Consider the following 17,394-nt stretch of genomic DNA (forward strand, 5'->3'; position numbering starts at 1 on the left):
AACGTGAATAAAATTTAACAGCATGAAAAACTTAAAATTGAGTTAAACCTAGACTTTATCGAAAACGATGACATATCCTTATGAGAAAACCTAATTTTTTTTAATTTATTACAGAAAAAATAATAGAAGATGCAATATCTAACGCCTTACTCGAAGCTGAAAGGAGATGCATCAGAGGAAAAGAAATTACACCATTTTTGCTAGATGCAGTTTCTAAAGCTACAGGCGGGGCATCATTAAATACGAGTATCCTTTTTAAACACGTAACCTAAATAACGGGAATTAGGACCCTGCATTATTAATTGAAATGTTGGGGGCGTGAGGGCAAATAGTTTCTGACATGTAGGCGTACTACGGCCACAAGGTTGAGGGAGCCTATGCATGCAGGTCTTTGTTATCGATTAATTATCTATTGTGGTTATAAATATATAATGTAATGATATAAATTAAAATATAGATACAACACATTAATGATTAAACGATAGAATTTATAAAATTACGGAGAGTACAAACAATGACGAGAATCAATAAAAATATCGTTTTCTTTAGCAAACTTTATCCACCCTTAGTTAAAATATTATTTCAAGAGAAATTTTCTGAAATTTTAATTATAAAATGAAATGAATGAGCTCGCACTTCGCACTAAGGCCTTTAATTCCTTTTATTGCTCAGTGAGTGTGAGTTAGGGAGAGGCAAAAATTCCATATTTCCACTTCTTATAACTTAAACCACAAAATTTGCGGATCGTTTGTCTTTAATTAAAAAAAGAATATTAGATTAACAATGTATTTTGGATTGTTTTTATAAAAAAAATTCAGACCCAAATTTTTTTTATTGTGAGGAATAATATCTACATTCAAAATGTGCTTTTTACAAGAAGGAACGGCAGAGAACATTATCTTCTAAACGCGGGTACCTAATATAATGAATAAATAAGTATGCTGCTCTGCTGAGAAACCGTAATTTTGCACACGAATAAAACAAATTAAATATACATGCAATTACCTTATCTCAATACTGCTTTGTACTTCCATATCTCTATGTAATTGGCAAAATATTCGAGAATACAATTTCCCTCCGAATTATTGTGTAGTTATACCTTCTGCTTTTCAAAGAAAAGGTTTTTGGAATTACACTTCTTTTTTTAAACTAGTAGGTACATTATTTTGTGGATATATATATAATAAATATCTAAGATTTCATTTCAAAGTGCCATAAATCTATCATCAAAACGAAAAACAATCATTATCAGTATTTAATCGTGAACACAACCCCACTATCATTACAATTTCAACCCTTGTTAATTACAGATCCATTTGTAAACCAAATTTATGGGAACACGAATAGCTAGTCCTAAAACGATACTTGTAAAGCTAATTACTACAATTTCTTCCCTTAACGACCTTCAGACATCGCCCTCATAAAGAACAATGCCAAAGTTGGCGCCGAAATTGCAATACAATATGAAAAGCTAAGAAAGAATACGGGAACGGGCCAGATGAAGAAATTTAGTGGATCAACAATTGCAAGGCAGCTCCATACATCCTGTGTTCGTAGTACAATAGCTGAAGATGGTGACGTTTTGGTGATTGGCGGTGCTAATGTGGATAGGACATATCGAATCACGGAAGATAAAGTTCAAGTAAGCGAATAAAGTCAATCAAACAATTTGCTTTTTATTATTATGTAGCCATTGACTTCCGAATAAAATTTAAGTCTAAAAATCTTAACTCGACTACAAAAACTCAAACGTTTAAAATATATATTTGTAAGACCTGTCCTCATTATTATGAAAAGTTCTAGCTAACTGGTAAGTATGTAAATGTAAGCAATATATTATTGTTAAAATCAAAAATCATCATGTTTTAATTTTCGACCAATTATTGTATTAATGTAGACTGTAGAGCATTCTATAACAATATAATTAAAAGAGCTAAACAGTAGTAAAAAGTAGAATGAATAGTATTATTACAAAATCTTATGCTCGTAATTTGATGGAAATGTCTAGTTACTGCTGAAGTTAATCAGAAAGTAAGCCTTATCGGAAATTAACTAGCCAAACAAAAGAAAGATGTTTTGCCCTGCGTGGTAAAAACCAATAATTTCTATTAAATATATTTTCCTTTTATTTATATGATGTTTATGTATGGAATTGAAGTCCAGAGAAGTGACATCACTTCATATGATATAGTTGTTATCGCTTCAAAGCAAGAATACTATCTGGTCGAGAGTCCTCTACACAAGTCTTCTTGAGCTCTATGGACAAACAGTGTTAATAACAAAAAGTCTTGAGACTATTCTGAAGCACACCTATATCAGTAAAGCTAGTTATTTTGTTAAGTACCTATACTCCGGCATCGAAATATAACTATACCAGAAACTAATAAGAACAAGCCAGGTGTAAAAACTTGGGAGACAAAGGCCTTTCCTCATGTACGTAAGTATCGTTTCTAGAATTGGTTAATCTAACTTGAAAGTAGACCGTTATGCTGTTTCTTTTCATTTTTATTGCATTCCTTACCTTATTACTTCAGTCTAGTACTGAGGCATACCCAGGCATTCATTTTCGGTTTGTGTTATATCATAGTAAATACCCAAAACCATAAGTAAAAATAATTTTAAACTCTTCTATTAGTAATCCTCCTCCTGGGGTTAAGATGTCTGCAATACTGTCGTGTTGTTTGTGTGATATTTACTTGAGGCATTTACCCTATTAATCTCAAGCCTTGAAAGGGCTTTGTTTAGGCAAGGTTTAGGCATAATTTATGTAAAGCTAATAATTTTGTTTTAATACTAGACATTAAAAAATGTAAATTTATGTTTTTGAATAGATTACAGATGACTTCATATGTTGTAGATTTATCTTTAAAGTAGCGAACATAAAAAGGACGCAACATTACATTTTTGAAGGTGATAATCGGCCCATGTTGCGGCAAGAATGGGCAACCTTCATCGGGGAAGCGAGGGTTACACTTATCTGATAAAGGTTGCCATTCACTGAACGCTTTTTATCGTAGCACGTTCGTTTAAAATACATCTCTTGACAAGGTCCAGATGTAAATTGTGATAATAATCTTACTTTAATCTGAACGGATAGGTTCTATTCAAAACTAGCTGCTTTCTCCCACATTTTTGTGTAGTTGTTAAAATACATGTTATTTTAATTAAAGCGGAGGCAAATCTAGCGAACTAGATAATAGATATCATTAAAATCCATTTAGCCGTTCTTTACAAGTTATTTACAAGCGTCACGAATTCTGATTCTTTGAAAAATATTATACCTATGAAACATTTTTAACTGATTCTGTTCCCTTCGTTAGTATAACTTTAAGCTTATTTAAGTGCATATGATATATATATATATTTTTTTTATATTTAAGTATTTCTTGTATGCAGAAAGGATAAGAAAATTTTAAGAACCCACATTTTAAAAGAAAATTTCACCTCGAACATCATTCAATGATGGCAAGGGAAGGGCTCATGAGCGTGAGGCGTGTTCTTATCACAATGGTTTTTACGCATTCGTGTGAAAATCAATACTTAATATTTTAAAGCTGAATATTATAAAGCTGAAGAGGTTGTTTGTTTGAACGCGCGAATCTCAGGTACTAAAGGTCCGGGTATATCATGACGCTAAGACAGGAGCGGAGACACTCGGGTAAAACCGCGGGGCGCAACTAGTCGTTAAATAAATAAAAACAAACATTTTTAACAAACTTTAATTTATGCATTCATTATGATAATATTAGCTCTCAGTCGCCTAGTGCGTACCTTCGGAAAGTTGCAACAACTCTACATCAAGAATTGATAAACACACATTAAAATAAAAACTACTTAAAATTATTACATAGCATGAAAATCTGATGATATGAAAATTATAATAATTTCTTGCCATTGTCTATTCATATTAATTTATACATGTCGCAGGCAAATTGTATTATTTCGTCGTTTAAAAATGCTCGGCATTTTGTAAAATGCTTAGGATTTACTTTTTCCAAAATTCTACAAAAAGACGGTCGCGAGCCGACGGAGCCCCACTTCGCGGGGCTCGTATTTCTGTGTAGTAAAAAAAAACAAACCTAACTTAACCCACCCCCTTATCCAAACCATAAACGTGCCAAAAACTTCCGATTACGAATTCTTGACGTATCACAAAATGCCAAGCGTCTGTAAGTGGCGAAATAATGCAATTTGACTGCGAAATATACATGATATAATTATGTACTTATATATATATATTAGTACGTAACTGTACATATTTTAAAAATAAGTGGACTCGTTATTATTTCAAAATATAAAACAAGAGTCAAATCAAGAGTGGTATTTCATAGTAGTATAATCTGTAATTTTTACACACATCTACAGCACTATCATGAAGTCGTTAACAAATTAAATAACAAAAAAACCTTTAGATTGTTTCTCTAAAAAGTAGACAATATTTTAGTAACAAAATAATCATCTAATAGATAAATTATTATAATCTCGTAACTCGACATAAGCCTGCATTGCGTTTTTAACTATAAATTTCACGAGATTTCACTGTAGGTACTGTAATTTTCACATTGCCGACATTGGTAAATAAGGTGTAATTCGTAAAAGTTCGTAATAATTATACATTTTCTTATAAAAGTGAAATATGTTTTGAATAATACCTAATAGCTTAAATCGCAATGCAAGCTGAATTACTAATGAGTAGCATAATAGAACAACACAAAGAGGTACAGGCAGCACGTCAGTGACGAGGTACACATTTCATTTAATAATTTTGTTTTACATATTTTTATGTTATTTTATAAATAAAACATAACATTTCATAAGCCAAGGCACATGTTAATTTATCGTTTTGGAAGAGTTGCAGGATGTAGATTTGATCCTAACTACAAATTATTCAACTTTCCGAATATAGGTACAAATTTAATAAGATTGGTACATTCAGTGACAACAATATTAAAAAACTATTTAGTTATCTGCATAAAATCAGAATTATTACCTACTCTAAGCAAACATAATAATTAGTAATTCATAATCGTTATAATATTTCTAAAAAGTTACAGTAATATTAGTACAAACATGTAGTTATGTTGGGTAGCAAATGTACGTGGCCGCGCCTTTCTCTCTCGATCGAATCACACAAATAATAATTCTCCAGTATGTAAGTAAAGATGAAAAGAAAAGCAAAAGGATTAGTTTGAACAATATTAGAAATATCGATAAAGTAGGCGCAGCCCCGTCATTGATTACATTTTATTATTTTAGATATAATGTTAATGGAGGCGATAGTTCTAAATACTATTTTGATGAGCTTCTGGTGCTATGAACATGTAAACTGTTATTTGGTTCCTTATAAAATCTTAGGTTCGATTATTACATGGTCTATGTCCAATTTCTGTAATCACGCGTAACAATACGATCGTATTTAATTTTCATCCCCACGGTCTGTAACTCGTGTATCTAACATTTAAGGGATACATTTAGATATAATTATTTATTCAATATTTTTCTCAAAGGTTTCACCTCTTTGACACAGCCATCTATAGTTCCTCCGACTGTACAATCAATCTGAAGACATCAGCACATTGTACAGAATAAATTATTATGTAAACTCTTCTAACAACTGTATGACATTAAATATTGTACGAAAGTTTATTTGCCGTAAATAAAAGACTCAGTAAATGTTGCTTTTTTATTGTTTAAGCATTTATTATCGTAGGCACTACGTCGTATAAGCTCATATCAGTACTATTTTGTCAATCTGTCCATGCAATGTACTCTTCTACTAATGTTACATACATTATAAATCTATTATTTACATTCAACATTTATATCTGAAGCCACTGAAGATCCGCTCTATTTTAAAACGACATTCAACATCGAAATAGAAATGTACTTCATAATATATTCCGCTTGTTCGAAAATGTTTCAATCCAAACATTTATTTTCCTCGAAATGTCTAAAGTAATCTTAGTAGTAAGGAAAAATCCTCAGTGGCTGATGTTAAAATTCGATAAAGTTGCAGGCTGCGCAGATCAGCCTGTCTCTGTCATGAAAATACAAAATAAATCTATCTAAAAGGGAAAGCAAAACTAGGGCATGTTTAACCAGTAAAGACAAAACTTTATGCATCTCAACGATAAATTGTAATAGAAATGTTTATCACACCGTACCTAAGGAAACCGTTTAATATATCAAGGAGTCGAGAATAATTTGGGTAGCAAGTTCGTTAGAATTCCATCAATTTAAAGAATTAAAAATTAGGAATTAAATAAAATTACAAAGTTTAACTACAGCACTAATAAAAATTTGATAAGACGAATTTAAAAACTTTTTAGATTATTAATCGAAACAATGTAATGGAATGCAATTTAAGCCAAAACTTATATCTAAGCGAAATATAAAAATATTTAATTACTGAACCTATTTTTTACACTTTTTATATGCTCATGATAACACTGTACAGTAAGTTCTTTGGTAAATAGCTCCAAGTCGGTCCCACTCAAACACTGAGTCATCAACACTCTCATTGATTTGAAAGTACTTCACATTGAATTACCGTCTAATCTTACACGAGAAATACTTTAACTGCCATGCATTAGGAACTAAACACAAGCTTTGCTCGTCGAGTAAAACCGTTTTACCCGTGACACTTCTAACGTAACGGTCCGAAACGAGGATGTTTCTAATAAATAACACTACAACATCGAAAACCATCCTGAAACAGTTTGCAATTTACTAATATGAACTTGAAAATACACATAATCACGACAAATTTGATACTAATCGAACTGCGATACTATTGAATGTTCAGTGATCTACTGGCCCGGCACGCCAGGTTTAAAGTTCGAATTCGGAGCGCGTGTGGCGGCGGTGGTCGAGGCGCACGCGAGCCCCCGACCGACGCACGCACACAGGCATGCTGTGCATCATTGGGGGCTCCGCCTCGAAGCCAGCGGCCGGGAACGAACGCCACCGCCGTCCAAACAACCGCTCCAAGTAACATCTTAGTCAGATTCTAGTCGCTGCGCTGTCTGTCGCTAGGGGCCTGTAATCGCCTCGAGCCAATTCTCGCATTTCGCAATTGTTGTTACCGTTAACGGTTTTAGGTCCTAATGAATCTTCGTGCACGCTACGCCTCGAGCAAGGCTCTGAAGGTCTGCCGAGAAGTGCTTCTCTTTCACTCGCCCTTTCCGGACTACCACCGTGTGTGCGGACACCTCCGTTAGCATTTACAGCATTTACTACTATCGTTTGTGACAAAGGTCCACCGTGGAGGGGACTTCCGTCGAGCAGCTCCCCAGCTCCCAACTCGCTACGTAGTATTCTTATTTTTTGAATCATCTCTTTAATTTCGCATCTGAGGATTCCAAGAAAACAAAATTTGAGAAATGCTATCACACAATAACCTAACACAAATAGAGCATCCGCAGTTTTTCTTAGCCAAGTAAGTAACCTTTCCGCACAGGCAGCCGTGTGTGGTATGCAATGAACTGGAGTGAACGAAACGGGAGCTGTTGCCGTCGTGGAAAATGATATCGGTGTGACAGCTGGTGTATGAGCTGGTATTCGACAGCAACTCGGAGGCAGAATTGTACGATTTAACGCTGCAAAATCGGATGGCCCTGTCACCCCGCAGCAGCTCTGTTCTCTTTGTAAACGGTCCCAAGCTTCGGAGAAATCAACGTCCGTGTCGTAATCTTTTGCTAGTCTAATACGCAACTGTGGCCGTAACTCTCGACACACCCGTTCGAAGCGAAATACCCAGTAAACCCCAATTGCAGCGTCACCGACCAGTAGAGCGAGCAATGCTAGCCAATAGGCGTTAAGCATGCGTTCCGAAAGTCGTAAAGCTGCCAGGCAACCCAGTAACTGTAGCAGCCCCGCCTGCACAGGCAACGCCGCGTAACCGTAGAGAAAACCGGGCTGCGCGGCGCCTAAGCCCGGCACGAGCCCGCGTCTGTAGTCTGCTAGAGCGCGGCCTGCTGCCGCGCAGAAAGCGAGCGCACCAAGCAGCAGAGCCCCGTTGCACGCGTATATCCAGATGCGGTAATAGCGCATTGCGCGGTGTGCGGCGGGGTAGTGCGCGGGGCGCGCGGGCGGCGGCAACGTCATGGTGGCGGGCGCCGCTTCATGGCGCCGCCCGCGCCCGCGCCGCCGCCACACGACGCGCCCCACGCCTCTGCAAACAAACATCATGTTATAACATTATCCAAACCAGTAATCCTATAAGCCTTTTACAATACTGCAACCACAAGGTTCTTAGTATTATAAAACAGCGAAAAGCTTTTCACGCGAACGTGTACACATATTACACCTTTATTAAATTTGTCAAAGCAAAACGGAAAACGTTAACAAGGTCTTGCAATACATTAGAAGACTCGCATAATATTTACCTACTAACAATCACTACGCTTTTTTAGGCAAAAGCTTTGTAACCTTCTTTATGGATGACTTATCACCCTAACTAGATAATATTTCCTCTGAGTTTATTTATTACTTTTCCGAGTCATAACACAAACATATATACACTATACAGTGGTATCGTCATACTTCGAAATTTAAGTGAAATGTCGATAATAATATGTACCTTACTAAAACAAAAAATTCGGTTCTCAGTTTCTGTAGGTATAGCAATATTCTCAACTTTTCCGCTATTTCCTCGCTTTCATTGCTTTCATATACAATCAAACAACGATTTTCCTTTATTAACATTTCAGTTTCAATTGAGTTTCCGTGAAAATGTTCGAGCTTTACAATATAGACTAGATTCTACATCGCAATAATATTTTGTATCAAAATCAAATACATAGTAATATCTATTAACACCAATTGATTTCCTATGCTCCTTAGGGCCGATTTTTCAACCCCTGGTTAAAACTTACCCGTCCAATAAAGTATTACACGATTAACGATAATGTTAAAATGTCACCTGTAAACTGCCATTGCATGCAATAAGAATACATTTTGAAATGGTAGTTTAATACGTTATTCGACGAATAAGTTTTAACCGAGGATTGAAATATCAGCCCTTAATTAACTATTACTACAATAAATACAACGAATTCATAAATGTGATAATTCTTACAATCCGCCGCCCGTGCCGTGCACCCGAAACCTTGCTAGTCACAGAAGCGGCCGCGCAATCGTGTGCAGTGCGTCTACCAAACCCGTACGAGTTCTGCAACAAATGATCATGAATATATGAAATTCCTGTTTATTAGATAAAACAAAAAGAAAAAAGCTCCAAAATTTAGAGCTGTCGTTTTTGGGAATGTTGGTACCTATATACAATTTCACGTGATTAGCATATACAATATTAAGATTTTTTCGGCTAATTTCCAAAAGATTTACCATATCATATAGGTGATGCGTATATTATGGTACCTAGATGGTGTAAGGAAATAGTACGTTAGTGAATAAAGAATCATCTTGTACGACCGTATTAGACATTTTTAGTTTTTTTTCTCTCGTATTGCTTCCTTTTACTTTAGTTATTAGGAGCCATAAAATTCTATACCTATGCATATTGTAGGTATGCGATTAGTCGAACATTTTTTTTAACTTCGGATCATAAAATTATTTTACATATTCTAAAATTCTACCCCTAAAGTATCCTAAATAATGACATAAAAACTACCGTAATTGGGCAATGAAAATATCTATATTAAAACGGAACATTCACAGGAAAAGGCTTCAATAATAGCGCAGAAAAGGCATTAACATATCTATTATATTGACTTTCCTTTATTATATGAAGTATAAGAACTACCATTGACCTTCAAGCCTGCGCGTTCCCTCCTTACCCTTAGGGCCATCTAAAAATAACACTCGACGATATACGTAACCATGAATAGAGGGAGCAACTTGACATTCAGCCTCTCGCTAGCGACTAGCAATTCGCATGTAGGCGGTATTCATTTTAGCAATATTCATCTAAAACGAATGATAAAGTCATTGGCAAGGTATTATAAAGAAGAGAGGGAACTAATATGAATACGTAAGATCTAACCTCTTCCGCCTTCGGTACTTGGAATAATGAATACACAGTTTGACCTTTCATATTATCATGTGTCAAGTGAATGAATGAATATTTGAATGACTATAATTAGCAGATTATTATCGAATCACTTTCCCAAATGTTTCAATGAAAATCGAACTCAAATATTTATTCACGCAAATATCCAATATAAAATATCTTTCAGAATTCAGAAGCATTGTTGTATAAATTTTAGCATAAATAATTAATTTGTTTTCATTATAGCTGACCTGTTAAGAGGTAGGTATCATAATTATAATTATTCATTACATACGCACGACATTTACATGACAAAACTTACCTATTGTTATCACTATTACAATATCAAGGTCTACACGTATAATTTACCTAGAAATTATACCATTTTCTCAATAAGGCAAGTAAAAAAATGTAATTAAAACATTCAATAGAAATTGTGAATAAACTGTGAACTCATATTTATTTGTTTACAACGCAATTAGAGAAAGAATGATGAATTTTGCATTTATAGGGGGTTGTTGATACAGAAAATTCCGATCGTTCGCTCTTGAGTGTTCTCGAGTTTTGACATTTTCTTTATAGATTGGTAACATTAAGCTTGATGAGGGTAGGCAATTCAATGCGCCGCCATTATTGGAAATATTGGTGTGTACCTACAAATCTTTTGGAACATGGAGTTATCACGATTCGTTACGAATGTTATAAATAAATACAGTTATGGAAGCTGTTTAACAGTTTAAATTCAATATCAACTGTCACACGGTAATAAATTATATTATGTTCCAATTTCTATACAAAATCAGTGTCATTCGGTATTATTATATTAACGAGGTTTCCGTCCGCGGCTTCGCCCGCGCAATCAAAGAAAAACTCGCATAGTTCCCGTTCCCGTGGGATTTCCGAGATTTCGTCATTTTCCCGGGATAAAAAATAGCCTATGTCCTTTCTCGGATATCAAAATATCTCCATACCAAATTTCATGAAAATTGGTTCAGTAGTTTAGGCGTTATTGAGTAACAGACAGACAGACAGAGTTACTTTCGCATTTATAATATTAGTATGGATTTTAAATAGGTAATTTAAATTCAAATTAAACTTATTTGTTGTTGTATAAAATGTAAAATGACACAGAACACGAACCCGATCTCCGAGTATCCCCAAAGTATCGATACTCCTTGAACTGCAAACAAATTTTCAACAAACTTGCTCTGAATTCGAGACTGAAGCGTCTGAAATGCAGAAATCGAATGCAAGTTTGAAAATTTTCATTTGTACAAACGCTATTTTAAATTTAAATTCAACGATATTTCTAGGTAGTGCATTTTTAAATGTTACGACTAACAAGCAAATACTTAAGTTAGTACAGCACGAATGCATTATTCAGCCAGGCTATTCAGGAATACTTCATAAATGATGGACTTTCAGAACATACTGATATTTATCAAGTTCTGAATATTCATGAAAGATATTAAATATTCGTAACCAGACTAATATTATAAATAGGAAATTCTATTTAGCGTGACGTTAACGTAAATATTTGAAACGCTATTCTACAGAGGGTATTTTTTTGGGTTTTGGTTATGTTGAAAATCAACGCATAAGGCGTTGAAATACGGAAGAAAGTTGTCGGGTATGTTGTCAGAAGCTGAAACCGCAGGCACGGCTGGTTTAAATATACACTCAAATACGGCAATATACTGTTAAATTGTTGCCAACATCAATATAGGTTGTAAGCATTATAAAGTCCAATAGTTTCTGAGTCCCAATATAATACAAGGAATGCGCGAGAAATATAGACAGCGGTACCTCGGGAACAATGTACCAAAACAGTTGCCGCTGGCTCGGCGCCAAATAACTAAAACCTTTGATAACAACCTTTCAATCTATGCTGACGAAATTTTAAACGAAAAAATTAAAAACTCGATTTGAAATCGAGTCGAAATGTAGCGAGTATTCCGTTTCAATTTTTCTCTACATCTGCTGAAGTTTATTAATCCAAAGAGATGAGCAAAAACTAGTCCCGTTCTGAAATTCATTTCTGGAATTCATATTCGCATGCCTGGGTTTATTAAGGGTTTCTGTATTTTCTATATTATGAACATAGGTGATAGGATGCTGTTTGGCCATTCATCTCTGTTAATTAACCACACACATATATATTTGTAGAGAAGTAGTGATAAAAACTATTTATATTAAATGAATAACTTTTAAGTTAATGTGATAAGCATGGATAATGTGAAACGAAGTCAATCCAAAGTATATGATCCATAATGCCTGACCCTAGGGCAAAAGCCGCAAAAGTCGAGGTTGCCCACAGTAACCTGAGGGTAACTGTTTCGCAATTCCTTCATGGCTTCCTCATAAAGGTTAAAGTGTAATTGCAAAAATCGCAATTATACAACTCAAAGGTGTTGAATTTCACTTTTTGATTAACTCAAAGTTGACCACAGAATTCACAACAATACCTATTTGCTAATGCGACTTCGGATTCTTCAAATTATGTAGGTATGTTAATAATGCATAAAAATTCGGTGTCTACCGTGTCTTCCCATGAAGACAAAAATGACAAATGAGATTCGTAGAAAACAGGTTGTGTTTTACAAAATACAGTGTATAACGACATTATTAACCATCGTAACTACAATGAAAACAAAGTTCAACGTGCCATACAATTTACACAGATAATAAATTATTATAATTTAAGTCAAATTATTTTCGATTGCGATACGGTCTAATTATTATAGGTATTTAAATATTGAAAGGAAAGACCACGGATAGTCCAATAACTTACAGTACACTTTAATCAAGCGATAACTGCCACATGTCACAAAATACCGGCTTACAAACAATAATATAAATGTTATCAAGTTTTTAAGTTTGTACTACAATACTTTATAATTACAATTTTATATGTAGTTTGTCTTTAATGAAATACGAAATAAAAACTAAAATGTATGACTATTAAAAAAAATGGTGCCAATAATAGTAATAAGATGAGGTATACCTACCTACCTCATCTTTATTCTAAAGTTTACAGAAGAACTCAAACACCTTTTGTAGAACGTTTTTAGTAGAACCTATCGGGATAAAAAAGGAAAGCGTTTGAGCTGTGAATGTGTCAAAAAACGGCAACATTTGCAAAAAGTTTCAATAAATGTGAATACATATTTGTTATCTGGGCAATAAAAACAATCCATTATACGCACGACAACGATTTGAAGGACAATTTTATGAAGCGTATAACAAAGGGTTCTAATACCGACAGAACAATGGGCAAATTTTTTTCATACTGCTGGGTTGAGCTGTTGTAACCCAGTACCTATTGAATCAAGTATATGACAGAAGCGGTGAAGCAAAATTCTCGTCATTTTACTAAAAGCATTTCAATGTGCCCGCCTTACCACTCGTATGTCTCGAGTGAATTTGTCTGCAAGCTATTTTGTCGTATGACAAAGGCTTTAAAAATGTAAAGGCTTATTTAAACGAGGAGATTTCTTTACCTTTACAATTGGCAAACTAGCTATCAGATATTAAACTTTCAATAACATTTCTCAATAGACAATTTTATCAATATAGGTACAGTCAAAACAATCAATTCACAATAATTCTAAAAGTTTTCAAACTTCGGTCAAGTGGATGGTACATTGGGACGACAATAAATCTCATTTTGCAACCTTGACCGCAGTCCGGAACATTGTTAAAATTGCAATTAAATTATTTTTTGCTGTATGGTCGTGAAAAAAATCCAAAATTTCTGCAAACTCGGGGAAGGTTTCGATATAATATTTCATATTACGTATTAAATTTGCAACCAATCTCAGGAACATCTTTTATTGTTGAATACATATTATTATTATTTTTTTATTTAACTGAATGAAGTTGCAAATTTGTGAATGCATCAGAATAGATGTTTTCGAAGTTGGCAACCAAGTTCCAAAACTTTTGTAATTATTCCGAGACCACCTTACTCGAAAAAATGACCACGAATTAAAAATAATTATAAATAAACATGTTCCGGTCCACAAAAAAGGTTACAAATTTATACAACTGTTCGCTATATATTTCCGATATCTGTGTCAAGTTTGCAGAACTTTTGGAATTTTTTTCACGACCATACAGCAAAAAATAATTGAATTGCCATTTTAACAATGTTCCGTACACTTAGATTGGTTTAATACCTGATATGAAATATTATATCGAAAACTTCCCCAAGTTTGCAGAACTTTTGGAATTTTTTTCACGACCATACAGTAAAAAATAATTTAATTGCAATTTTAACAATTTTCCGGACTGCGGACAAGGTTGCAAAATGAGATTTATTGTCGTCCCAATGAACCATTCACTTGACCGAAGTTTGAAAACTTTTGGAATTATTGTTAAATTTTCGATTTCGAATGTCGATTCTGACTGATGTAATAATGCTCAACTTTGTCTAGCCATGTATGCACTATGCATATTTTATGCACTTTGTGCTAAGACCATTTAATCGATCCTCGATATTCTATACGACAAAAGCAATACATTTTTAATTTAATGTATGCTACGAGTGAGTACCTATACTCGTAATATCATGCTCTTCAAAAGATATGAATATTAATAACAAAATTCCCACCTTTCACTTTTAAAGCAGATACAACCCTTTGATGGCCTTTAATTAATTAAATTAATTTTGATTAAGGATTTTCCACTATCGTGACTGCGCACGTTTTATAGGCGGCGTCCATTTATTTTATCTTCTAATTAAAATGTAACGGGTAAGCATTCTGTTGGCTTTGATAAGAACAGTCACGCACTTGAGGTGAAACAGCTTGCCTTCGTCCTGCACCGGCTCTTAAAACTATTTTATTACAAACCTAAGTTTCGTTTTAACAGACCCTAACCTAGCGTATTTTAATTTATCCTGTAGTAAACCCATATTGTACTAGTAATTTATTTTTATTTACTTTAATGTAAGTTGAATATAAACAGGACATTTTTATTTGTCTTTTAGTACATTGACTGTTTTCACATTAACTTTCAGAATATTAACGAAATAAGCGTTCTAAATATCTTTGACTTTTTTAATCGAACCATTAATATATTCTGTGCCATTACTGATACTTTATTTTATTAAAAGCCAAGTGGTCCATGAATCACATCCAAAAAAGATTAAATGGGACTGAAAATGTTCGTGCGAAGGACAATCGGGTAAAGTTTTCGTCCATTGTAGTTATAAATTTCTTCAGACAGAAAGTTTTAATTTTGCCTGACACACTAAAAGTTTTATTATAATAGAACAGTAATGCGGTAGATGCTTAATTTAAAATTGCATTATGTCAATTCCATAATAATAACAAGCAAAGGCTTAAGAGTCTGGCGCGGGTCCAAAGAGTTGCGAATTTCTCGTCTTTTACACCCTTATATGTCATGAGCTACTGTTGCAAGGACGCTTTTATTATATAAAACTCGTGTGTGGCTTTAACAATACAATGAATCCTAAAACTAGTCTCTAGTTCTTGTGGTGTGAGAATGGTAATTCAGATACATCGAAAAGCATGAAAAAACTAGTATAAATATTTTAGTTTCCTACGTTTTTATTTCAAAAAGTATTTTCGTATACCGTAACTGAAGAAATAAAACACAATGAAATTCTTATTTTAGACTAGATTCCGCCCGCGACTCCGTCCGCGCGGAAAAATTAAGAAAAATTAAGATTTATTTTTTTTCTACGTATTTTTCCGGGATAAAAAGTATCCTATTTTATGCCCAGGATAATAAGGTATAATTATACCAATCATCATCATCATCATCATCAGCCCATATACGTTCCCACTGCTGGGACTCGGGCCTCCTATGAGGGTACAGGCCATAATCCACCACGCTGGCCAAGTGCGTGTTGGCGGATGACACATGTCGTCGAACTTTTTAATTCTTCGACACGTCGGTTTCCTCACGATGTTTTCCTTCACCGTTCGAGCAGTGGTGATGTTACAACATGCGCAGATTAATTGAAAAATCAATTTATTTCTTGCACGCTCGCCTGGTCTCGAACCCCGGACTTATCGATTCGAAGTCCGAGGTCTCACCACTGAGCCACCACTGCTCTAATTATACCAAGTTTCATCGAAATCGAACCGTTAGTTTTCACGTGATGCCTGAACATACAGACAGACAGACAGACAGATAAAAAATTTTTAATCACATATTTGGGCTTGGTATCGATCCAGTAACACCCCCTGCTATTTATTTTTTCAATATTTTCAATGTACAGAATTGACCCTTCTACAGATTTATTATATTATGTATCTAGGTATAGATTACGTTTTCGTAATCTATGCCTTCTTTAAAAATTATTTTTTTGAAACAATAGAGCAAACAATACAAACAACAATTGATTATTGAGTATTTTCGTCTGACTATTTTTGATTTCAAATATTTTTTATTTTGTTATTATTTCTTCATAGATGTAAAGAATGTAAAAATTCTCTTGTAGATTTCAGATGCTTTTATTCCAAGTTTTGTAATCATTAAACTAAAGAAAGAATTTTGCATTAATGAGTTAACACTAATTATTTAATCAATGTTAGCAAAGAACAAACAAAAATAAACAGAGCCATGTACTAATCCGCAAACAATATGAATTTAAAATAATGAATAGTAATATTTAAACTCAATATGAATGAATATCAATCACCAATATCAATACATATCAAACCTTTTATTGACTTTCAACATGAAATATTCGTAACTGTGTAGTGAAAATCAATCAGTTGGACGTGCGAAGCGGTATCTATCCGAGTTAGCACACATCGGTTCCAGTGATTGCTTTGTCCCACAGGAAATTAGTTTCGAACTTTCGAGTAAACCCGTGTACAACTATAGCCGAGCAAACTTAACAACGCCATAATATTTCTGAAGCAATACTTGTTAAAGTTACCTACTTATTAACACTGCACCAACTTCTAAGTATGTTTACTCAACATCCGCAAAATGCTATAATATATCAAAAGAAACAAGTTCGAGTTAGTTCAGACCAATAAGGAGTAACAAGTCGTGCCAGCTCTTCCTACGCAGTTTGCACAAAACTTATAATCATATTACTATTAAAGTTTGTTGAAATTGTTTAAAGACTAAACTATTTTATGATTTGGCAATATTAAGGTTATCATTTTGTTTATTTATTATGAAGAACGTAACGTAAAAGCAAAAAATACAGGTACCTATAAAATAGATCGTATCGAACGTGCCGGATAGCGAAGCAATATGCGGCCTCACAGTTCTATAAATACGAACAATAATTTATCATGGCCACCATCGTAAACAGGGAAAATAGGAAGCTCACTTCCAAGGCTCTAAGCTCTCGAGCCGACTCAACAAATAATACCTCTATAAATTCTATCAATGAA

General features: G+C 34.2%; 2 protein-coding genes across 6 annotated transcripts in view; one reads left to right on the plus strand and one right to left on the minus strand.

The window, feature by feature from the left end:
* LOC123700968 (pseudouridine-5'-phosphate glycosidase) overlaps positions 1 to 17,394 on the plus strand; it is a 104,198-nt gene that overhangs the window by 19,032 nt on the left and 67,772 nt on the right. For both annotated transcript variants that reach the window (XM_045648365.1, XM_045648373.1), the window contains exons 6-7: positions 115 to 246; positions 1,410 to 1,642. In XM_045648365.1, coding sequence (XP_045504321.1) covers positions 115 to 246; positions 1,410 to 1,642 — 365 coding nt within the window. The remainder of the gene's footprint in view (positions 1 to 114; positions 247 to 1,409; positions 1,643 to 17,394) is intronic.
* The window catches only part of LOC123701000 (CD63 antigen-like), a 50,082-nt gene continuing 36,391 nt past the window's right edge, over positions 3,704 to 17,394 (minus strand). For all 4 annotated transcript variants that reach the window (XM_045648422.1, XM_045648418.1, XM_045648410.1 and 1 more), the window contains 2 exons: positions 9,080 to 9,172; positions 3,704 to 8,173 (listed from right to left, as the gene is read on the minus strand). In XM_045648422.1, coding sequence (XP_045504378.1) covers positions 7,003 to 8,106 — 1,104 coding nt within the window. In that variant the 5' untranslated portion in view covers positions 8,107 to 8,173; positions 9,080 to 9,172 and the 3' untranslated portion in view covers positions 3,704 to 7,002. The remainder of the gene's footprint in view (positions 8,174 to 9,079; positions 9,173 to 17,394) is intronic.

The sequence above is a fragment of the Colias croceus genome, chromosome 2 (genome assembly GCF_905220415.1).
Source record: "Colias croceus chromosome 2, ilColCroc2.1".
In the NCBI taxonomy this organism is placed as follows: domain Eukaryota; kingdom Metazoa; phylum Arthropoda; class Insecta; order Lepidoptera; family Pieridae; genus Colias; species Colias croceus.